This window comes from Mycteria americana, chromosome 1 (assembly GCF_035582795.1).
Source record: "Mycteria americana isolate JAX WOST 10 ecotype Jacksonville Zoo and Gardens chromosome 1, USCA_MyAme_1.0, whole genome shotgun sequence".
NCBI classification, from domain to species: Eukaryota; Metazoa; Chordata; class Aves; order Ciconiiformes; family Ciconiidae; genus Mycteria; species Mycteria americana.
Genome location: NC_134365.1, coordinates 64,311,927 through 64,336,474, shown reverse-complemented (window position 1 = coordinate 64,336,474; position 24,548 = coordinate 64,311,927). Strand labels below are relative to the sequence as shown.

Here is a 24,548-nt window from a genome sequence, read left to right as displayed (position 1 = left end):
GCGTACTTAAGGTAAAGCATTCAATAAAATGTTGCATCCAAACCAGAACTGTACTTTTCCGTCATCCTTTTAATTTTACCGATCGCCAGTCAGCTTCAGTCCGGTAAGGTGCCTGCGCATGGCAGCGCAGACGTGATCCACCAAACCGAACACAGGCCAGAATTTACAGCGACACCCGCACACAGAGCAGGGGAGAAGGACAACCTCTTCAATGGGCTGTCAAAGGGACGAAGGCCTCTCACCCAGCCGGTGCCAGGCTGCCCACTCGCTGCTGGCCGCAGGCCAGGCCGTCTACCCAGCCGGGAGGGCGGCCATTTGGGCAGGGCCTGAGAGGACCATGGGCTCCAGTGGGGCCAGTAGGAAGCCTGTAGCGCAGTGTGTGGGCTGGTGGGGCGCAGGCCCGCGGGAGGTGGCGGGTGTACGCCGGTGGGTGACCGGCGCCCACGGGCAGCGGCCTCACGGGTGGCAGAGCCCCGCCACCCGCCTGGGGAGACGGCGGGGCGGGGCTTCTCGGGGGCGGGGCATCTCGGGGCGGGGCTTCCGCCGGCGGTCGGGCTGGTTCCTGTGGGGGCGGGGCGGGAGAAGCGCTCGCCGCACGTAGGCGGCCGGGGGCGTGGCCCCGGAGGGGGAGTGGCGCGGGCGGGGCACCGGGGCCGGGACGGCGGGCGGGGCGGGCGGCGCGGCGGGGGGAGGGGCGGGGCGCAGCGTGGCGAGGGGCGGGGCGCGGGCGGCCGTTGGCCGTGTCGCGCGGCGGGGCAGGCTCCTCCCGGGGCAGGCACACAAACACCGCGGGCCGCGCGGGGCGGGGGTCGGCGCGGCGGCGGCAGCGGCGCGGGCGGGAAGCGGCGGGGGCAACGGGGCTGCCCCGCCTCCCTTCGGCGCTCCGGCGGCGGCCGGCGCAGGACAATGGAAGAGGCGGCAGCGGCGGTAGTAGCGGCGGCGGGGGGGCCCTGCCCGGCGGATCGAACGGGGGCGGCGGCGCTGAGCGGGGAGAACGAGGCCGAGAGCCGGCAGGGCCCGGCGGAGCGCGGCGGGGAGGCGGCCCCGCTCAACCTGTTGGACACTTGCGGCGTGTGCGGGCAGCCCATCCAGAGCCGGCGGCCCAAGCTGCTGCCCTGCCTCCACTCGGTCTGCCTCCGCTGCCTGCCGCAGCCCGACCGCTACCTCATGCTGCCCCCCGCCATCCCCTCCTCGGCCGCCGGCACCCCCAAGGAGCCGCAGCCGCCGGCGCCCCCCTCCTCGCCCGTCTCTTCGCCGGCCTCACCCCTGCACTGCACGCCCGGTAAGTGGCCCTTCTGAGGCCGACCCCTGCCCTCCGCCGGGCCCCCTTCCCCCGTGGCTGGGGGTGCTGCCCCCTCCACCCCGTGCCCCCCCCCCCCCCCTTTTCCCCCCGGAGGCCTCTGTATCGCGACAGACGTGAGGGGCGGGGAGCTGTCGCGACGGGAACTTGGGAAGAACCGGGTGCTGTGGGCGGGGTGCAGGTGCCCGGCCGCGGGGCTGCCGGGTGCACGGACCTGTCAGGGCGGGCTCGGGCTCGGGCTCGGGGCGGGCTGCGCTCGCTGCTCGCCAGCGCCAAGGCTGGCGGGCGGATCGTGTGTGGGTTTTTAAAATTATTATTATTATTTTTTTTTTTAAATTTCCCACCTCGGAAGGGAAGGCAGTAATTTACTTCCCCAGGACCTCGCTGTGTGGACAGAGAGGAGCGGCGGGAGCCGTCCCCCTCCTCCCCCCGCCGGGCCGTGGGTGCGGGGCCGGGCCCGCCTCAGGAGCCGCGGCCGCCCAGGGCAGCTTCCCTCGGTGGGCGCCGTGGGGGGCTTTGCGCCCAGAAGGGCTTGCTGCTTGCTTTTGCCTCTTGCCGGCGGAAAACCTTAATACGGGGTGATACGAAGGCAGAAGAATGTAGCAGAAAACAGACTTTACTGAGTAATGTTTCTAGGCTGGCAGTGTGGAGCTCACCTCGAGGGAAGCCCTGCAGGTGTCATCCTCTTCACACGGCGCTCAGCCGGGGAGGGTCCGAGCGCCTGGGCGGTAACGAGTGCGGACAAGCAATAACACTTGTCCACGTGATAGGCAGCCTGGATGGATCTGGTAATGCATTAATGCAAAACTTGTTTAATTGTCGTGCTGAAGGGAGAATGCCGCGAGGAAGTTTTGGTAAGCTCACGTACTGACACAGTAGTTTATGTCAGCGTGCAATAAACTCCTACAATCTGAAAGTGCTCTCCTAATGTTTTTCTTTTTTCCTAGCCCTCTTGGGTCTAGGGGGTCACTTAATTTTGTTAAAGGCAACTTCGTCTTAGAAAAAGGTACAAACAAGCATCCTCTAGTGGAAACAGGTGAAGATCCTGCAGAATCTTGAGTAGAAAAGAGGAAGTGTGACGGAAATCAAGCTTCTCTATAGGTACCACTCTATAGTGGAGGTTGTGCTTATTGGGATGTGTAGTGCGGGCTCAAGTGAAAAATTCTACATGAAGAAAGAAGTAGTAACTCCAGATTGGCCATTCTTAAGCAAGTATTGGCCATTGTCCTTTAAATGCATTTAGGAAACCTTTACCATCCTGCCAGCAGTTCTGATCAGAAAGATTACAACTTAACTATGCAAAACGTTTGCAGCAATTTGTAAAGGAACACCCTCTTGAGAGAAAGGAGTATTTGGGACAAGTGGAGAGACAGCTTTGCTTCAGAATATCTGAAAAAGTCCCGAGTATATTATTAACAGGATATGCTGAGCCTCTTCATCTACATGGATGTCTGTGTTAGTGTATTCATTCAGTCTTTAATTTTAGCATGTAATTTATGTAGTAGTCAGACTGCCTAGTCAGAAGTTCCAGAATGGGAAAATCTGTGAGACCCAAAGCCATATTTAAGATTGGCTGATCCAGGGGATGTTATTGCTCGTATGTCTACGAGTAATACTGTTAAGTTGTGCATGGAACAAACAGAAAAAGCACAAACCTTGGTGTATGATGAGATATTTCAAGATGAGATGCTTGGGAATGAGAAGGGGGGCAGAGATGCAGCTAGCTTCGGGGTTGCAACATAGGTTGAGAGACAATATAATCATCTTACGAGTTTTGAGGTCATGAACAGCATAGCTCAATTCCCAGATGTTCTACTTAAATGTAGCAGAAATAGGGTCTGTAGTTGAGTAAGAAATGAGATGCATCATAAGAATGAAAAGATTAGTGCTATTCAAACATCTGCTTGAAAGGACAAATGATAGATGAAATAATGAATCGTAGCAACAGTTAACTTGTAGCTCTATTCCCTCCTTTTGACTATGCGAGTTGGTTCTGTGTGAATGGATTACACGTATATATTCCTCCTCGTTCTACAAATTTACAGACATACTATTTTTTGGTGACATTTTTACCCTGTCGACTTTTCTTTCAAGTTATTTTCATGCTTCCACATTACCATTCATTGCCCAATAGGAAGAAGAAACTTGTATAGATCTCCCACTCTCCTTGACGCATTCTTTACGTCTTTTCTTGTCATTTTGGCCCAGTTAAAATGACAATGGCTGTATACTAACTAGCTAAGGCCTAACTTCATGATGTGCATTGGCTGCTTTCTGTTTTCCAACTGATAGAAAAAAAAAAGTTGTTAAGTGAGGATTGGAAAAAAAAAAAGGTATCAGTGTCTAAAGCTGATTATACTGAGGAAAAATGTTATATAGTTGGAGGAGTTCTTAAGTTCTCAGAAGATGGAAGGAAGGACAGAACAGTGCAAATCTGTCACCTCTTCTGGTAATATGTTGTGCAAAGTGTTTGTGAGGAGTGACCTGAAGAAATAAACTGGAGAGTGTAAGCTTAGAAAGTTGGATAGTAAATGCCTGTCATGATATAAATTATGAGATTACTGTGATGAAACTGAAGAAATAAACAGCAAGGAAGCTATTTGTGCTGGAAGGAATGTGCTAGGTAAAGAACACAATAGAATTACAAACTATGAAAAGCTCCTGAAAGATAAACAGACAGACTGCTTATGCACGTGTGCTGAGCAGTAACACATTGCACAAAAAGAAGCCTGAAGAAAGATTGGTAGAAGGGAGTCTGTTTTGAACAAAGCAGAGGATGTGATTTGAAAAGTGCTTCACTGAACCAGCCTTGAGATGGTGTGTTGTGCTAATATCCAAATTAGTTGAGAAACAGCTAAAGAGGAACTGAGTTTCAAGTATAGTCTGGATATGCTTTTTTGTCTTTGGTAAATGTTTGCAAGCAGAAACAGTCCTTCGCTTTACTAGAATAATGTGTGCTGTCAGCTTCCAACATATAGACAAGTTTACTTGGGGGAACATTGGCTCTCTTTATTAGTTGTTAGTATCTTTACAGAAAGGAGTGCTGTGAAAAAAAATTTCAAACTTAAGGATCTAGAGTGAATTAAGAATTCTAGTGTTGCTCACTTGAATACAAGGTTCAGCATGGGTAATGGCAAAGACAAATGTCAAGACATGCGAAGGAGTTTCCTGTGGGGGGTGTTAATCAATATTCCTCCTGCAAAGGCAGGCTGGTTGCAAGGCCATTTGGCATGGATATACTCTATACTGCCACATGCATTCAGTTTTGAAATAAAATAACTTCTATAGAAAAGAAAACTTGGAGTTCCTGATCTCTGTACTGTTCTGAAGTTTAAGGTGTTGCAGAGTCAGCTGTGTCTCAGTCTTCAATGGTCTTAGCACTGGAGGACTCACTACTTGTTTTCTGAATGTCCAATGGCAACTTATTTGACGTAGGTGATATTTTTATTGTTGCATTGCCAAAAAATGGGTTGCTAGGCATAGAACATTACGAACTGTGGGGAGTGCTGCAAGAGTGGGTCTGTAAATGTGATACTAGCTTGTGAGCAAGTGCCTACAGACACTGCTACTAAATATCTTGGCTAACTTCATATGTGTTTTCTTTTTGTTTCTCAAATGGCCATTCTTTACTATTTGATTGTGTGAGTTATAACTGGTGCATACAAGAAGTCTGTTACTAGAAATCTGCCATTTGCCCGAATTTTGTGCTGCGTGGTGCTTCAATGAGTAGTAGCCTATACTTAATTAAAGGACAACGTTTGTAATGTGGGGAGTATCTGGACATCCTAGTACTCTTGTGGAATTTTTAAATGTGAAAGGTACATGAGAACTGCAAAGTTATAGATTGAGATTCTATTCCTTTTCAAAACTATTTACTTAAGTTGCATAGATCCTTGTTTGTTCTTTATCGTCAATCTGTACGCAACACAGATTGGGAACTGGTGTGGGGGAAAAACTTGTGGATGGAAATGTGTAGTGAAGTTTTACGCAGGTATCATGATTAAATCTTACTAGTGTCGATACCAAAAATAGTAGAGGGAATTCTTTTTTCTTTGTTTTATCTGTGGATAGACCGACTAGCAAACAAATCTGTATGAAGCTGTTAAAAGCATGTAATGTTTGGACACTCCCAGGATATAAATTCTTGGGGAGTGTCCAGACTAACACCTCAAATATGTTCGATACTTGCTGTTAATTAAGGAATAAATACTTCAGAGCATTACTAAACAAGGATTTCAGTGATGTTCATGTTTCATATTTCAGCTTATTAATGCCCAGAAATATTTGTTTACCAATACAATTTGGAGGTCTGTAAGGCATGGAATGAAGACTTAACCCTTGATATCCCCTCATGTATGCAGATGGCATCTGCTCTTTTATTATGTCCCACAGTCAGTCCTTATCCAGATAGCTTTAAACTCTTTCAGACTCTCATCTGATCTTGATATCTGGACTTTCCGATGTCATCACTTCACTTGACCTTGAAAATACAGCTTTTGAAATTAACTTAAATTTTCTTATTTCTCTGTATGCAAGATGTTCTTTCCCTCTTTCAGTTTGATAATGATTAGGATCCTTATTAGTTAGTTTGAAGGATATAATAGCTTCATTTGAGCTTTCTTATGATGAAGATCAACTTTTCTTCCAGGTCTTGGTAGTCTAAGAAGACTTAAGGTTTGGTTTGGTTTGTTTTGTTTTTTTAATCTGCCTGCTATGTATGATTATTTCCATTTCATCTTTCATATTGCCACTTGCTTAAAGTGAATTGTCTCCATCTTTGCCATTACAAAGAGTCTGTTTTATTTGTGTGCATATGCACTCACACTTGCACATATATGCTTGCATCTATGCATCCTTTCACAAGTCTTATTTCTGCTGTGGTGGTACCACATGATGCTGAAAGAAGCTTTAATCATGCTTGCTCAAATATATGGTTACTATAAGCATATAATATATGCTTTTTATCTTATGTATCTTATGCAGAATAGTATTTTAAGGGTAGGTTAGATGCATTTACATTCTTGCTTCTTTCACCAATAGAAGGTGGGAGATTGAAAAGCTGAAGCCATCAGAAACATCAGATGAGTGTTAAAACAATTGCAATGATGTTCATTTGAATTAGGAGCCTTTTAGAAGTTAGGCTGTAGAAGTTATAAAAATAGCTGAACTGTTGTGTGAAACTTTGGTGGTGTTTTTTTTTTTTTTAAGTGAAGATTTAAATCCTCAGAGGCCAACCTGGCTCTGTTTCAATACAGAATTGGCTTCTAATGTCTCTGGTGGTAAGCAATTAGTACTTTTAATAATGGAAAGGATTCCTAGATCATAAGGTAACAGGAGAGGAAATATATACTAATGTATTTAAAAATTCTCAGATGTGTGTCTAGTTGTAAGTATATCGGGTCATTTTAATGCATATGATAGAGATACCTCTTAAGAAAATTACTTGTCTGAAGAGCAAGGGAAAAATAATGGTGCATATGTTCATTAAAAGGCAAGTTGAGGAAGGAGTGTGCTCATTGTGGGCTAGCTTGTTCATTGGAAAAATGTACTGAAAAGCTAGTAGGGCATGCAGCAGGCTTTTCGGTTGGCTTGCTGACTTACATGAGTATTGCAAAGTGGCCACGTTCATTCAGCTTTACCCAGTTTGTTAAATTTAAGAAAGGAGTTTTGTTGAAACTCTTGATTCTGAATGTAGTGTTGTTAAAGAACACTGGTCTTTTGTACAGGAAAAGCTTTATGCCAGGGTTGTGCGAGACTGTGTTCAGATGCTGCAGGTGGAATTTCCATATTATTTAGTGGAATTTCCCAGTAACAGTAAACTTGTGAAGCTGGTATTTTGCCCATTATATCTAATCTAAAAACAAGACAGGGGAAAACCAAAAAGAATTTAAATGAATTTTAATGTGACTGTATTTTAGTATGACTAAGCTGACTGTTTATGAAAAATCTGTTATTTCTGAAATTGGAAATTTAGACTTTTAAAAGATTTTTACAATAAGATTAAATACTTTAATACAGTAGTTTTCACTGATTTCTTAACAATAATATGGTGGTCTTCCAGGGTTCTTCAGGTGAACTGAAGATTGCATTGTGGACCTATGCAGATGATCCATCTGAATTGTGAATAGTAGCAAAATCTCCTGCTAGACTTGCTATCTCTTATTTAACTTTTATCTGTTGTAACAGTTTAATGATGCATTCTTTTTTCTTTGGCTAATTTAAAGGTCACAGAAAAATTGTTTCCATAGAAAAATTCCAGTGATGCTGTTAAAATTTACTTCACCAATTAGGTAGCTATGGAGTCATTTACTGTTTATACTTGCAGCTCAAATGTGCTTTGAAGACATCAGTGTCATAGTTGAAATATCTACTAAATATCTACTTTTTTTTTCTAGTGGCCAGAGAGAATGTATAAGAACCATAAATGTTTACCATCAAAGAAAGCATGAAACAGTTGTGTGAAGTAACTAAGAAAATTACACCATTCTTAACAAGAAACAGTCTTGTAAAGTCAGGTATGAAACCAAAGGTTGAGGTAAAGAATTCCTAATTACTCGATACTGTCTCTCCAGTGCTTCAAGTAAATGCTTATTTGAAGCTTTTATATGGGAGAGAATTGTGTATTACCTTACATACATTACTAACTTATGACAGAGGACTGATGTTAAACAAGCTTTCTGCTTATTTTTGAAGTTTCAGTGGGCTATGGAGAAAAGGAAGACAGTAAGCAAGGCACAGCTGTTTGAACTACACTTAGGGGTTTTGAGGGCCCTTATTTCTAAAGTGGATTTGGGTCACAGGCACATCCTCATTTCAAAAAAGGAATCTGCAACTCCAGTGCTGAATGCTCCATAAGTGGGAGTACGCAGACAAGAGAACTGAGCCATTTGCTTTCTGACTGTAGAAAGATTCCTGCTTCTGATTAATAAGTAAGTTGCCACAGGCAACTTTTTTTTTTAAAGTGGTGAGTTCCCCTTTCTACTATAGTCCCTCAAGTGAATATAGTGCAATTTACATAAAACAAGAGTGTAGCTGAAATGCCCTTTGAACTAAAATGATTACCTAATTTGAAAAGTGACTGTGTATTTTCCCAGTGAGCTGACACATGTGTCTTTACTGTACATAGTAAAAAAGAAACAGGACTATTTTTATGTAAATGTTGACTTGGAAAAAACCCATATATTTTCTGGGATGTCTACTTGAGTTCAGAAAGCAGGTAATAAACTTAAAAGTTCACTTAATCTGCTTTATTCATTGCTAGGCATCTGCTATATAGTCACAACATGGTTAAGGATGTGCGGAGTTGAAGTTTGTTGAACTAATACTATAAGCCAGCCTAACAGAAGTTCATGTTATGCTTAGGCTGCTGCTGAACTTGCTACATCAGGATACTTGTAACACTGATGATGCTGGTTAGGGGAGGGAACACTGGCAGCTGTGCAGGGAATGAGTAGGTGGGAAGCATCGTAGAAAGCTGCAGCACTCTCCTGGGGCTGGAGAGTAAGACATTTTAAAGTGGGAGTAAGGTTCCAATTTTAAATGCAAGGTACAGTGCCTTGGTAAAACAGCCCAGCACCAACAGGCCTGTCACTAGAAATGAGTAGTATGCAAGATTGGCCAGAACAGCAAAAGTGTGAATTGAAACATACTTTTTTTTTTTTTTTTTTTTCCCAACCTGGACTCTGCTTTAAAATGAGTAAACTACTTGCTAAAGTAATGTAGGAATGTAAATTACCTGCCTTCCTAGTCAGGTGGTTTAAAAAGAAGTGGAAGTAGCTTTGAATAATCTTTGCCTTTTGGAAAAGTTCTGTGACTTGTAACTATTGTTTCAGTAGTTTTCAAGTAAAAGTTGAAATTCATAGCATTCCCTAGCCCCAAAGTGATAAATTAGGGTAGTGCGCAACAGTCAGAAGCTGAGATAAAGACAGTCTATTGAGCAGACAAGCTTTGTTGAATGAATATAGTGCTGTGTAATGATATGTAGTGTTGGATAGCAGGACCTCAGTAATGGCTAAATGTCCTGGGAACACTGAAGGCTTGGAGGTAGCATGCTTCCGGGTTAGATTTAGCTCTTTTGAGTGTTTACAGCTTCCCAGTTCCAGTAATACCTTTGCTCGCTTAAGCAGTTGGTTTTCAGCCCTCAGTAGTTCTGTTCCTTACTTGCTTTTGTCTTGTTTGGGGGGTCTTTCATCACGCATTAGCAGCTATTGTTCTTAGTTGTTTTAGCCTGTGAATTGTTGAGCTTGCCAACTACAGACTACTTGGCCTTCAATAGTTCTGATTTCTCTTCCCATTGCTGGTAGTGAGTGTGGATTATGAGGGTATAACCCACTGGCTAGCAAATCTTTCTTTGAAACCCCCATTTAGAATACTTCAATTGTTCAGTTTAATCAAATGTTAAAGGAACTTGATCTCCTTTGAGAAGTTCTGCTTAACTGTTCCGCAGTCCCTCCTCTATGCAGGAAGCTCAAATGAGGATTCAGAGCTCATGCTTTAAATCTTGCCTGAGTAAGTATTATCTCAAAATATAGATACACAGAATTCTTTCCTGGGATAAACATAGGTGTAGGTTGTCTCCCATAGTCTACCTGAATGTGAGTCCAGAGATGCTAGCAGCCCTTTCTTCAAATACTACACTCCAAGCTGTAAAATAGAATGGTTATTCTCTGCTTCATAGCACAGGCAGAGTCCAATACTGTGAAAGAGTGTTCCAAAGAGCCTGGGCTGGAATGTATGGGGAGGGCCTGTGGTCTTCCCACATCTTCTGGCAGTGAAGATTAAACAAAAAACCCCTAGCAATAGGGTCTTATTTTAGATTTGTCGTAACTCTTATCTGTATCATAAGAATGACCTGCAAGAATTGCTCTTACCACTCGATAAATAAGTATTTGTTGTATAAACTGTTGGGACTGGCATCAGTAAAATTCTGTGTATCTTGATGGACTGAGCAGGTTCAACCGCAGATCAGGAGACAGTCCTCTGTTGCCTTTTTCTTCTTAGAAATGGCCTTATAACGGGGACCCAATACAATTTAGAAGCAAAGTTACAGTTTATGGTAGCTCATATGTCTTCTAGATTATCACTGTTGTTTAAACTCAATGAGACCCAAGATCTCTTCTCAAAATAATCATTCTAGAAACTGTTGTGGCAAAATGAAGAAGACTTTATATATGGGCATCCCAAATGGATTAAACTGCCAGTCTTCTTCCTCTGTTCCACCCTTTATGCAAGAGCTGAATGTAGTCTGAACTCTTTAAGAAGCTAAATGCTAATCTTGCATCCTTTTAAAGTCCATTTAGCAACAGTATTATTGTATTGTGTTCCAATCTGATTGTATTTATTGTGTGGGGTTTTTTTTCCTTTTTGCCAGCTCCCAGTTCCATGGGGATGAGGTCAGATTTAATAAGGTTTTCTTTGGCTGCCTTTTGACTGATTTAAATTATTGAGAATATAGTATAGGTGTTACGAGCTGCAAGATGTCTGACTTCAAACCTTTGCCAGAATAGCTGTTCTGCCTTAAAGTTGTCGTTGGTTGTTTTTTCTTTTTCATTTGTCATTATACCAGACAAGTAGGTTAAGAATCACAATGCCGTGGTTGAACCCTTGTGAATATTCCTTAAAAATAAAGTAGGAATAGAAGTATAATCCTAGTTCATTCCCAGACTTGTATTGCAGGCAAAGTGTAATGTTTCCAGATCTTTAATATCTAAATTAATATATGATCAATCCTTTCAGGCAGTATGGCACAAGAAGGTGGAAATACATCGAGTGAATATAAAGGACAGGTAAATGACACTTACGAAGACCAGTTTTGGTAGAAGATTCATTTCCTTCAGCTTCATTCTTAGTACAGAGTGTGTCATGTTGGGAAAGCACCTTTGAAGGAGCTCTTCTCTGGTTTTGGGAAAATGAGGAAACCATAGGAAGACTAGATTTCTTCAGCAGATGTGGATGTTCACATCGGCCAACAGGGTCTAGCTCATGGTTCAGTTATCTACTGCAGATTACAGCAAGAGGGAATATCAGGAGATACACAGTGGGAGTACAAGTAGTATCTCTGCTGCCTCTGTCACCTGCTATTTTCTGAGAGATGTAGGGCAGCTATTTGAAATCACTGTTGTTCTTACTTGATCAATCAGTGGATCTCTTCAACCCGGAAGGAATATATTGTATTAGTTACATTCAGTAATTTTCATATTAATGCATTGTCAGAGTAGAAGGAACGATGCTGGTTCTTGGAGGCTGTATAGTCTGTGTGGATCTCACAATGCATATATTCCTCCAGCTTTGTAGTCTTAAGGTTATGTGGGAACTGGAAAAAGCTGGTCACCTTGCTTTTTGAACCCTTACAGCAGTGCTGTGGGATACTGGGCACACAGAAGAATATAAAGTGAGTTGGTTTCTTATTCCTGTACATCTACACCCAAAAGTGCAATGCTTGTAACTTGCAGATGACTTGGAGGATATTCTCCTCTCTAATTCCTGGGTTTAGAATATTGGAGGGATTCTTGCAATTCAACTGGATGCCCAATAGTGGATAAGAGTATTAGTGTAGTTACTGAAAAGAAGTGGATACTTCTAAGGTATGACTCATCTGACCCAGTGTAGACATCTGCTTTAAGGATGAGACGAATCATGACCTAACTATATTACCTAGGTCTGCATTGACTATGAAGGGGACTTCATGTAAATCAACACTTAGATGAATCCCACCCAAGGTATTAAAATTTGGCAACACTGCAAAGCAACTTTATCCATCTTTCAAGTGCTAAGTTTAACTTTATGGAGTCACTTTGGCATAGTAAATCAGTATTATTTCTGTGCTGTCATTAAGAGTTGCTTTTTCATGGATGCAAAAATTCTGCATGTGACAAGCTTTAGTATTAAACACCTTTTGCATACAACAAGTAGTCAGAATAGACTGGGTTTGGGAATCTTGGGGTGGTTTTGCTCAAATAAATGAAATGGCTTGAATCTTTCCTTTTTTATTCCAATAATAATGTCTGGCAGAGCACTCAGACCTATCTGATGGAAACTGCAGGAAATAAGAAGTATCTTTATTTTTTTGTCATATTGACTACATTTACCAGAGTGGGAATTTTTATCAAATATTGTTTGTGCCTTTCATTGTCTCTGTCCCTGCCAACAGCAAGCTTTAAAAAAAAAAAACCAAAACCCAAAAATCTAGAAATCCTTAAAATATTGCCAGCTTAATAATGAAAATGTTTGTTATATAACAGACTTAATTTCAGCACAGATTAAAAGTGTACCTTTATAAATATTCAGAATTTATTGATAAATACATATTAAATTCCTCTTTCTCACTGCTGGGGATCTAAGTCTTGGGCATTGTACTTGTGTGGTAAATATGCTATTATCATATTGTCATTGAAGAATATATTGAAGAGATACTAAGAGCAGCAACGTCCAAAGAAGGGCAACGAAGCTGGTGAAGGGTCTAGAGCACAAGTCCTGTGAGGAGCGGCTGAGTGAACTGGGGTTGTTCAGTCTGGAGAAAAGGAGGCTCAGGGGAGACCTTATGGCTCTCTACGACTACCTGAAGGGAGGTTGTAGAGAGGTGGGTGTTGGTCTCTTCTCCCAGGTAACAAGTGATAGGACAAGAGGAAATGGCCTCAAGTTGCACCAGTGGAGGTTTAGATTGGATATTAGGGAAGATTTCTTCACCGAAAGGGTTGTCAAGCATTGGAACAGGCTGCCCAGGGAAGTGGTTGAGTCGCCATCCCTGGAGGTATTTAAAAGACGTGTAGATGTGGTGCTTAGGGACATGGTTTAGTGGTGGACTTGATAGTGTTAGGTTTACGGTTGGACTTGATGATCTTAAAGGTCTTTTCCAACCTAAACAATTCTATGATTCTAATTAGCAAAAAATCTATTTTTTAATATAAGCCTGCCCTTTCTTTTTCTTCTCTCCGCCCCCTCACCAAACAAAATGAAAACAAAGGCAGAACCTATTATTCTAAATTAACATATTATTTCTATGTACTTTGGAACATCCATTCCCTGCATATACAATTTATGGATAAAGTTGATGGAGTCTTCCATTATATTTGTTACATCACTGTAATTTATATTTTGAAATTGTTTGAAGGAAACATAATAGAGATATTGATGACTTCTGAACTATAAGTCTGTCCTCGAGGAGAACTCCAAAATAGATATCTATATAGCAGAATACAGATGGATGCAGTAAACACTGCAGTTAACAAGTTGATCACTCTGAATATTGACACTTAAGTGATTTTAACCAAGTTTTTCTTTGGAGCTACAGACTGCAGTTTGTTTGGGTACTACATAAGAGATCTTCTGTGTGCCCCTCAGTTGTATTTTCCACCAGGAATTTGAAATCACCATAGCAAAGATATATGGAATAGACTAGACAGGTAAGTTGAGATTCACTGTCCAGACTGGAATATGTTCTGCCACTTCTAAATTTCTGGGATGCCTGTGATATTCAAAAAAGGGCTGGCAGATGTATTGTACAATCCACAGGAGACCTATTTCCTTCTGGAATAGTAGCTGGAAGCCAGGCAGGATATCCTCCTCAAATTAGGTATGTCTGTTTAGGCACCTGAATTGCTCCCCTGAGGCTAGTGGCTTGGAAAATGAGGGCCTGTTGTGGTTTAACCCCAGCCAGCAACTAAGCACCACACAGCTACTTGCTTACTACCCCCCCCAGTGGGATGGGGGAGAGAATCAAGAGTAGAAGTGGGAATCAGAAGAGTAAAAGTGAGAACACTCGTGGGTTGAGATAAAGACAGTTTAATACGTAAAGCAAAAGCTGCGCACACAAGCAAAGCAAACCAAGGAATTCATTCACTACTTCCCATGGGCAGGCAGGTGTTCAGCCATCTCCAGGAAAGCAGGGCTCCATCACATGTAATGGTTACTTGGAAAGACAAACGCCACCACTCCAAACGTTCCCCCCTTCCTTCTTCTTCCCCAGCTTTATATGCTAAGCATGATGTCATATGGCATGGAATATCCCTTTGGTCAGCTGGGGTCAGCTGTCCCAGCTGTGTCCCCTCCCAATGTCTGTGCACCCCCAGCCTACTCGCTGGTGGGGTGGGGTGAGAAGCAGAAAAGGCCTTGACTCTGTGTAAGCACTGCTCAGCAGTGACTAAAACATCCCTGTGTTATCAATGCTGTTTTCAGCACAGATCCAAAACACAGCCCCATACTAGCTACTATGAAGAAAATTAACTCTATCCCAGCCAAAACCAGCACAGGGCCAAGAGGCTAGTTTCCCAAGTCCTGATAGGTAGTTTCCAGTTATTGAGCAGTGATCATTTAGAGAATGGGAGGAGACTTGTGAAAGAACAGATTGCAAGGGTGCATCTGAGCACTCGAAGAAGAGAGGGAGTAACATGAGCTAGCCAAAGGTCTTGAATTGCATTAGCATTCTTGTTTTGGATGACATTTCTCCTGAAATACTCTGACTAAAGACTGTTACCTACTGTTGTTCCCACTACTGCTTCCAACTTGATTCCTCTAATGTGGTCCAGATTCTTAGCAGTTATTTTTTGAGGCTTTTTTACCTTCACATCTGCTCAATGTTGATGGGAATACTATGGTATCTGGGGCTAAACGGAGGAAGTGGGTGAAACAGTGAAGAGCGTCACATGTTGGAGTATAGTTTTCATCTTTTCAACAAAGGATTAAAAAGAGCCAACTCCTTCAGTGTGTTCCAGAAAGGCTTGGTTCTTTGTCTTGTGACTGGCTCCACCTGCCCAAATGATAATCTGCTTGCCTACTTTTTTATAACTATCATTTCTGGTAATAGATGCCTTGTACTGCAACTACTGAATGTTCAGCTGGTAGTAGATGAGAAGTCTAAAAGATGAAGGCCAGACCATGGAATTTCTTGCTACAAAGAAATGACTACTAGCTGTGTTGTGCTCACAACTCTAAGGCTGGGTCCATCTCTGTACTAGAGTTTCTGGCAAGAGAAATCTTTTACCTCAGTGATCTTTTTAAAATACTAATAACAACATGCTAACATGTTTCTAGTCAGGGAGAAGGGTATTAATTTCCTTGTTCTAGAAGCACGTGGATACAATGGACCTGAGCACTGTTGACAGGAACCTGGAGTGTCTGCAAAATGGTGTTTCAGTAGAATGTATGAATCTAGACAGCATTAAGCCCACTTTCAAAATGTTAGCAACTTGAACAATTAAATACTAGGCTGCTCAGAAAACGATGCAAGAATGTCACTGAATCTTAAAAATCCTTGCATCTTGTATGCTTGAATTCATTACATATAAGTTGGAAATACTTGACAATTTCAGGACTTGAGAGAATATATTTTAATTTTGATGAAACAAATGCTCATCAGTCAGCAGTGACAATTGGCATAATTGTTGGCAGCTTCTGCATCATCACTTAAGCGTGTTCATTGCAAGGCAGTGAGGTTTTTTATTCATCATCTTGTACTTAAATATTGTCTATGCCACAATAGCAGTATTTCCCTTTGTTACCATTATGACACTTCTTATAATTGTGTTGTCGAAGGAAATGCATTGGACAGCCTTGGATATGAACATAAACTCTCTCTTCAGAATTTAAGGTATGCAGAAGTGGCTGGAGAGTCAGCCCTTGCAAAATTTACAATTTATGAATTCTAATACGCAATATTTGAAATGTTTGAAGATTGAGCATGTGTAGCAAAAACAATGAACCATTTCACAGAGCAGCTGAAATATTTTAATTCAGCTCTGCAGTGCTTTCCAAGAAAGTCAATGCACTGCAGCATAAAATCTGGCCTGTAACACTCTTCCAGAGGGGGGATTACAGCTAGTAGTCTTTGTCTGGTTTTCATCTATTTACATTTTGAACGGTGGTAAATAAAGCTTTCAGATTTTGATAAATTTATCTGATAGATTAGTGGTTGCTTTGAATGTTTATATTTTGGCAGTAAGTGCCAGTTTCCCCTTGAGGTGTGCTTGCTTGTTGGTTTAACCTATTTCCCTTCCACTAGCAGCAGCAGGCTGTCAGAACTAGATAGGAGCAGCTCTTTCTGGAACAAACTGGTTTGAAGAAGTTGCCAAATTTGCAGCACCAGTATTGGCTTAATGAGAAACAAGAGGAAAGCAGTAATTATTTTAAAAATTGATTCAGATGTTATTGCACATGATATCGTCTCTCAAATTAAGTTTCCTAAGTGTTTGTTTTTAACAGAAAAACATGACCTGTGTAAATATAACCAGTTTACCCTCAACCCCATGCATTTTAATGAGAAGCCTTGCAAATATTAATGGTGTCTGTATACACAGCAAGAGGCGAAAAGATTCCGTAGGTCACAATTGAAATGCCCTAATTTTCTGTGTAGTTATGCTAAAAATCTTATAGCTGGCACCGTCTTCAGTCTCTAACATACCTTCTATTAATGTTAGCTAGCCTGTCTATTTTTAAAAAATTTTAACTGTATGGGTGACTCGCTGTTAGTATCTTCTGTTCTGAAAACTGTATAGTTAAAATTTCAAACGAGACTCCTGTAAAACCAAGGAAAATCACCTTATGCAAGCCTAATTAATTTATTCTGTAATGACTATGTCATTTTAGGGAATGTTAGTTACTAGTTGCTTCCAAGCACTCTGTTTAATAAAGAGAGCTCCCTTTCACAAAACTAGTATTTTTTTTGACTGATCTGTGCTGAAGAAAGGGAACCCTTAAGCCCTCCTTTTTTAGTAAAACACTTTGCATCTACAAACAAAAATGCCCTTTTGGACCTACAAATGATTATCCAGTGGCTTTATTAAATTGGCTCTGAAACCTGTTCGCTACAGTGAAGACGCAAATGAGCCGAAACTGGGGCAGACCAGAGCAGTCTCCTCCTATTGTCTCAGGATGCTTCAGTAGTCTGGAATGTACTCCCAGGAAATTGAGAAGTGAGTTGGAAATAATACAGTATGTGCCGTATACCCATTCTGCTGAATGGCTTGAGATGGCGTTGCTGTGGATGCAGCATGTAACTTGTGAAGAAGAGTAAGAATGTGCCGTGATTTCCCCTACATGTCTAAAATGCAGGCTAGCGTTCCTTGAAGAGGCATATGTGTTGTGAGCCTATAGCCAGTGAGAACTGTTATCGTGGAAACTAACTCTTGTCTCCTGGCACAACCCCATTTAATCCACGTCGTATTCCCTAATCTGGCTCATTGCATGACAGCGTAAATCTTTGTGTTGGCGTGGGATGGAAATGAATAGGCAGGGGAGCCAGCTTTGCTACTTTTGTTAGCAGTGTGGTGTCCGGGCCTGGTTCAAGCAAAGTAAGGTTCCACGGCTGCTTGATTTTCATATGAATGGATGCTGCTGCTAAAAAGTGTGGAGGTCTTCCCCTCTGGTCCTACTCAAGAGCCACGTGCTCTTGATCCAGCTCACTATACAGCTGCATGAACAACTATCCTGACACAAAGGAGTAGATGAAAATGTAGGATCTTATCACTTACCATCCTCACTATAATAGTGATGGTGATTATGGAACTCCTCCCAAGTTAAGTAATATGTTTTTCATCTGCCCACTGGAGCACTCTGGAAATGCTTGTTCCATTTAAAAAAAAATAAAAATCTTATAGGATTATTTTGACAAAAATAAACCCTGACACTTGAACTTCATTCTTCTGAGCAAGAACAAACAGGCAAGTATGCTTTTAAAATCTTACTTCCTGCAGTGATTTCATGTTAGACACTAACAGTTACCAATTGACACACTGGAAATACTTACCTACTCTCAAAGCTCAGTGGACTGCCTACCTAGACTTAGGTTCTCCCTCAGCTTGCATCAGTGCACAGAGACAGGAGGAGAAATGGTTTCAAGCCTCTCTTCCTTCTTGATAGACAATGGAGTTCTTTGTTTTATACCTTTGCATGAAGATGCTTATGTAATAATTGGTTATTAAAAGAGCAAACTATGCAATTCTTGTTAGGATTCTTAAATTTGAAAGTCTAAGCCCATGTAAAATGGGACTGTTCTCAGTGAAAGGCATTCTAATACATGTTATCTTATCCCTTGCTGTGTTGCCCTTTTGAAGATTCAGTAAGTGCTAAGACTACAGAGGAACCTTACCTACTTCTAACAGTACATGGGGGTTTTTTGTGCTCTCTACTTCTCAGATGTTTTTTCTTTTTTGGTTCATATCCACTAAACCTCATGGTGCTTCAGGCCCAAACACACTGAAATTTTCAATTATTTTACAGATGAATCCTGTGGGTTTTTCTTGGTTCTCTTTCCCCCTGCGTTTGCCCCATTGTAATGGGCACTACAGGGCTGGAAGCAGTAGGTTGCATTTGATGTGAATAACACAGATGACAGTTAGAACCAGACAACAGGTTTCTTGTTACTACTAGAGAAAACAAGGTTCTGTAGGAGTGTGTTGCTGTGAAAAGCCGAAATCAGGACTCAATAGTCGGGATGACTACTAAGCAGGTATTCTTTATTGCAGCACTGGGGATCGCTCTGCCACAAGTGCTCCGCCAGGTTAACACAACATATCAGTTCATATACAGAAAAATCATACATATTCATTAGATTTCCTGAAAAGGGCAGTTTTATGGTGATGAGTTCCCAGAATTCATTTACATAGTCCAAGCGTGCACAGTAAAATTAGGGTTAGGGTCTTTTCACCCTCCTGGTGGTCTTGCATGGTCTTCCTCACGTTGTCCGCTAGTTGAACTTTGGGCTTCGTTTGTCCATATATAGTCACTGAATTAGTTCATCAGTCCTTTGGCCTCGGAATGTCATAAAGGGGTCGATTTAAACTAGTTTTTTGGCGCTTATCTGCGGCACAAACATCCTGAGTTCCTGTTATCAGTGATTTAATTAGGAAGCCTAACGAGCTTGCTCAAGGCCTGTTTAGTCCTATCAGGTAAGAAGTTACAGGAAATGTCCTATCATCGGCTCTGCTCAGCAGGTAACTAAAACTATCTTTGCAGGGGAAGAGAACAAAAGAGAACAAGGGTGCAAGTAAAACTCACAGTAAGGTCTTAGTCAGGGATTGTCAGGGATTTAACCCTTTCAAGTGAATATTCGAAATTGGAAGGAAGGATGGCAAATCAGCTGGCAACTGACTGAAGTTTGACAAAAGGTTGAGACGGAAACGTAGGGTTTGAAACAGAGGCAATCGGGGAAGGGTAAGTCCAGTCAAAAATGGAACAACTGCCCAAAGGTCCCTGGTTGACTACTCCTGTAGCTGCTCTGGTGTGCTGGAGTCACCGCTGGATTCTCTTTGGTGTTTGTTTCCTTTAAACTGCAGGATGTAGATGATGGTAGGTGATGCTACTTCAGGCAATTTTAGGAAAATGTAAGGTCACCCTTGCCCAATTCCCCATCCCCCCACACTCTAAGGAGGAATAGGAAAGGTAGCTTGATCTCAACTTGTTTTCTCTTCTAAGTAATACCAGATCTGTTTTTCTCAGATAGTCCCTGTGTGTCTAGAGTGTAGTGCAACATCAGGCATTCTGAAAGGAAATGACATTAAAAATACCAAGTGTCAACTCTTTATTTCTGGCAATTTGCTATCATAGCAAGTCTTCCTTTAGAGAATCTTCAGGAAGGAGAATTAATTTGTTTACTAAAAAATAACTTGGTCTTGGAAGCCTCCTAACTATATTGTTCAATTCACACACAGATATCTGAAAGCTTTTCAGAGTTGATTGGGTCAAGAATTAGTTGAGCATCAGAACATTAATATGGAATTGGAGGTCCCTCTTATCCCCAACTTAATCAGGATAAACAGTAGAGCCTCACCATCCAGCAATGCGCTTAACCTGAACAGCATTAGCCAAAATGCTAACCTGAATCTGATGCTGTTTCTGATGCTGCTGCATTATAATTGCTCTGACAATGTTTATTTAAAGATACTGGGTTTTTGTCTTTTGTGAAAATACTAGGTTTGGGCTGACTTGGTAATGTACTTGTAGAACATATACTTGGTATAGCAAATATCAATTGCAGAAATAATTTTTGGATTAGTGAAATTTCATTATATTATCCCACAGTGTGTGGGTTAATAATGTTCTGTGCTGCAGCTTTCCAGATTTTTCTTCTCTTTTGCCTTCATTCCTTCTATCAAAACTGTGGGTATTTGGGGGGAGGGGAGGAATGAACAGCGAAATAGTTTGGGGATTGTTTTTTTTCTTTTAAAGCAATAATGTAGTTTTTGTTTCAATGACATAGAATGCTTCTCCTATAGTTTCATTAGAGGATGAATTATTTTCCTTACCAATTTATATAAGGAAATCAACTAAATGACTTTTAATATCTTGCTACTCAGAATTTGAATCTTCTTGAACAGACCATAGTATAATAGCTAGGGTTCCCAGCCTTGAAAGCACTGAAGTAAATTGCGGCACAATTCGGGAAGCAGGTGTCTTGAAACAAGAGGAAGGAAGTGTTGGCAATAAGACTAAACATGGTTAGAAAGCTATTGCACAATTGCTTCCAAACCTTAACACTAAAAAAAAAAAAAGTTTGATTCATTGTAGCACTAGGAAAGTGTCTTGCACAGGGACTCGATGGAGGAGGTGTTAATTCAGAGGTTAATTTGGGAGTTTCATTCTATGCATGCTTAAGGAACAGTTTAAAAGGTAATCAAATGTTCACGAGGAAAAAATGTGTAACAATTGACGTTAAAAACAAATACATACATGGAATGTCGTAAAAAATAAATAAATATGCTGGGTCTATATTAACTTGCCTTTGTATTGCATTCCTTCTTCCTGTATGTTATTGCACCTCTGAAAAAGAAGTAGGAATGTCTTTGGAAAATATCATTGTCGTTTTGGTTGTTCAAAAAAGTTAATTGTTTGCTACAGCGCCTGTTGGCTTGTTAACAGAAAGCTTGTATGTGTGCTTCTATGTTTGCTTCAGCCATTTGTCTTAATACTATTTGTCAACTATGACTTTAAACCAGCCTGACTGTTTATGCACTAAAAGAAGTCAAAGTCCTGTATCTGGTCTGTTAGTAGGCTGGGGAGAGCAGTAATCCTTAGAGTGCAGTGTTGTGTCTTGTTGCTACTGCAGGACCTAGGAGGGGATACTTGTTCATGGTCTGAGTTAAGCCTTTGTATGGGAAAACTGGATGAGGAAAAAAGGGTTTCAAACCATGTCTGTGATTCCTTTATCAACTCATCGCTGTACATACAAAATATAAATAATGTAATTTGAGATAGTAGGAATAATCTATTAAAACTGTCAAGTCATTAATATGCTGATATTTATTGTATACTGTTTCCATTTTTATTGTTGATACCAAAAGACTCTAGTATGCATCTGAGTTTTCCTCCTATCTTTTAAATAAAATTTCTCTTAAGCTATTGTAGTATATGGTCTCATCTAGTAGACTAGTTTGAGGACAATGAATCTGTGTCAGTACTCTTCTGAGTCCTTTTTACTTGGGAAAAGGAAGAAGCGTAAGATCTCTATGGTTAGCAATATTCTAAACTGGATTAGACCTCCAAAGTGGTACAGATGTTGTAATTGGTATGAGGTTATGTATTCTCCACATCTGCTGAGGTTGCAACATAGAATCATAGAGTATCTCAAGTTGGAAGGGACACATAAGGGTCATCGAGTCCAACTCCCTGCTCCTCGCAGGACTACCTAACACCAAAACATATGATTAAGAGCATCGTCCAGACACTCCTTGAACTCTGACAGGCATAACAGAGCACTGTCTTCTCCATATAAAACCTGCAAAGTTACATACAAACCAGCATCTCTTTCAGATCCGCTTCACTTCTCTTATCAGCTAAGACAAAATTCTAGTTTAAAGCATTTAGCTTTAAAAAAAAAAAAAAAAAACAAACCAAACAAAACCTCAAACCCAAACAAACAAAACAAACCCCTGAGGACCATTAAGGTCTGTCTCCAAGACCTATGTGTGGTGGGTTAACCTTGGCTGGCTGCCAGACACCCACCAAGTTGCGCGCGCGCTCTCTCTCCTCCCCCTCAACAGGACAGATAAAGACAGGGAGATTGTTTATCGGTTACCATCATGGGCAAAACAGATTCAAGGTGAGGAAGATTAATTTATTGCCAATTAAATAGATGTGGATGGTGAGAAACAAACGCAAAAATAAAAAACCCTTCCCTCTCACACCCCTCTTCAACTTTACTCCTTCATTCCTGATTTCACTGCTCGAGGAGGGGAGAAGGTGAAATGGGAGTTGTGTCAGTTCATAACAGTTCCTCTCTGTTGCTCCATCCTCCACCCACTTGTTCCCTGCTCCAGCATGGGGCCCCTCCCATGGGATACAGTCCTTCAAGACCTGCTCCAGTGTGGGGCCTTTCTTCAAGACCTGCTCCAATATGGGTCCTCTCCATGGGGTACAGTCCTTCAGGAGCAGACTGTTCCAGTGTGGGTCCCCCACAGGCCACAGTTCCTGCCAGAAAACCTGTTCCTGCATGGGCACTTCTCCATGGGATACAGCTCGTGCTGGGAACCTGCTCTGGTGTGGGCTTTCCACAGACTGCAGCTTCCTTCGGGGCATATCCACCTGCTGCAGCGTGGGGTCCTCCACAGGCTGCAATGTGGGTATCTGCTCTAATGTGGTCTTCCATGGGCTGCAGGGGGACAATCTGTTTCACCATGGCCTTCTCCATGTGCTGTAGGGAAGTCTGCTCCGCCACCTGGAGCACCTCCTGCCTCTCCTTCTTCACTGACCCGGGTGTCTGCAGGGCTGTCTCTCTCACGTTTTTCTTACTCTCTCCCAGCTACTATTGCACAGCATTTTTTACCCTTTCTTAAACATGTACACAGAGGTGCCACAAGCATTGCTGATGGGTTCAGCTTTGGCCAGTGGTGGGTTCATCTTGCAGCCGGCTGGAATTGGCTCTGTCTGACATGGGGGCAGTCCCCGGTGTCTTCTCGCAGAGGACACCCCTGCAGCTCCCTCTCGTCCCCCTGTTACCGAAACCTGGACATGTAAACCTAATGCGCTATGTTACTGGACCAAATCTTATTCTAAAAGAGGACTCTGCATGTGAAAAAATGTAAATGTTATGTGTCATCTTCAGAAACAAAACAAATCCAGTAACTTTCTGGCTCCTCTTCCCAATATTTCTTGTTTATAACTCTCTGCAGCCTGGCCTTTAAGGGTGTGTGCTCTTAGGGTTGTGCTGATGTGTTTTGGGCTGTAAGCAACATAAATAACATGAACTGACTTAAATCCCGTCAGATCTGTGATAGCTGATAACTTACAATTTGTATTGGATGAATGGCCAAAAACTTTGCTTGGCCTATGTGTAGTTTTATAATTTTATACAAAAAGCTGCATTCTGTAACTAGTATTGCAAAGGAAGAATTCACTTGAAAATTACTATTTCCAAATAAAACTTTAGTACTTAATTATGATAGGTAACCCCGATAACATCAGGTAGAAATGCTAATGTTGAAACAGAGATATGTTTGCCCGTGAACTTTGCTAAATTAGAGTGTGTGTCTTTACTTGAATATAATCAGTGTTCTTTTTTTTAACTTTGAATACATTGTTTTTCGTATTTATCCATGTTTTCCATTTAATTCCAAAATAGTCATTGTCTTTCCTCTTCTGCCTCTGTTTTCCCATAGGAAGCTCTGAATTCTGGGTTCATTGTAAGCCCTATTTTTCCTTCCCAGAAACTTAGTGTCTCTCTTAGTTACGTGGGTTCTGGTGAACTGCCAGCTCTTCACCCTGTTCTGCAGGACTGTGTGGTGACTGTACGGTGCACTCCACTGTACTATTTGCTTACTGATAAGGAGCGCGGGTAGAAATTCCAGTGCTGATGTGCAGCATATCTGTGTGAGAGTGTCTCTTTGAGGTGGCTAGATTGAAGTTCTGAAATGAACCTGCATGAATTCCTTAGGTACTGTTATTTGCCATGACCCTTTTCTTTCAAATGCAACACGTGTGAAAAACCGTGCACAGAGCATTCTGCTTGCACCTTCCGTTTCCCACTTGGAGAGTGGAGAGAAAAAGACCACACGTGGTTTATATTGTTCGGTACATTACTGAAAGAGCCTTGGATACATTAAGAATGGTAGATAAGGACTTGAAAGGAATGCTGCCTGGCTAATTTGTTTTACATTTTGTGCCAAAAAGGCCTATGTTGCCAGCTGTGTACCTAACAGCGTAACCTGGGTATAACAGTTACATTGAGATCACGATATTAGGTGTTTTCGCTTAAATCCACAGTCCTGAAGTTGATGAAACCTGGGTTAAAACCGATTTGTGTAGCAGTCATCAATCCAGGATT

General features: G+C 41.9%; 1 protein-coding gene across 1 annotated transcript in view; it reads left to right on the top strand.

Moving 5' to 3' along the window:
- Positions 1-745: 745 nt before the first annotated feature.
- The window catches only part of TRIM24 (tripartite motif containing 24), a 66,027-nt gene continuing 42,224 nt past the window's right edge, over positions 746-24,548 (top strand). Inside the window, exon 1 of the mRNA XM_075503176.1 lies at positions 746-1,282. Within this exon, the coding sequence (XP_075359291.1) occupies positions 907-1,282 (376 nt within the window). The 5' untranslated portion in view covers positions 746-906. The remainder of the gene's footprint in view (positions 1,283-24,548) is intronic.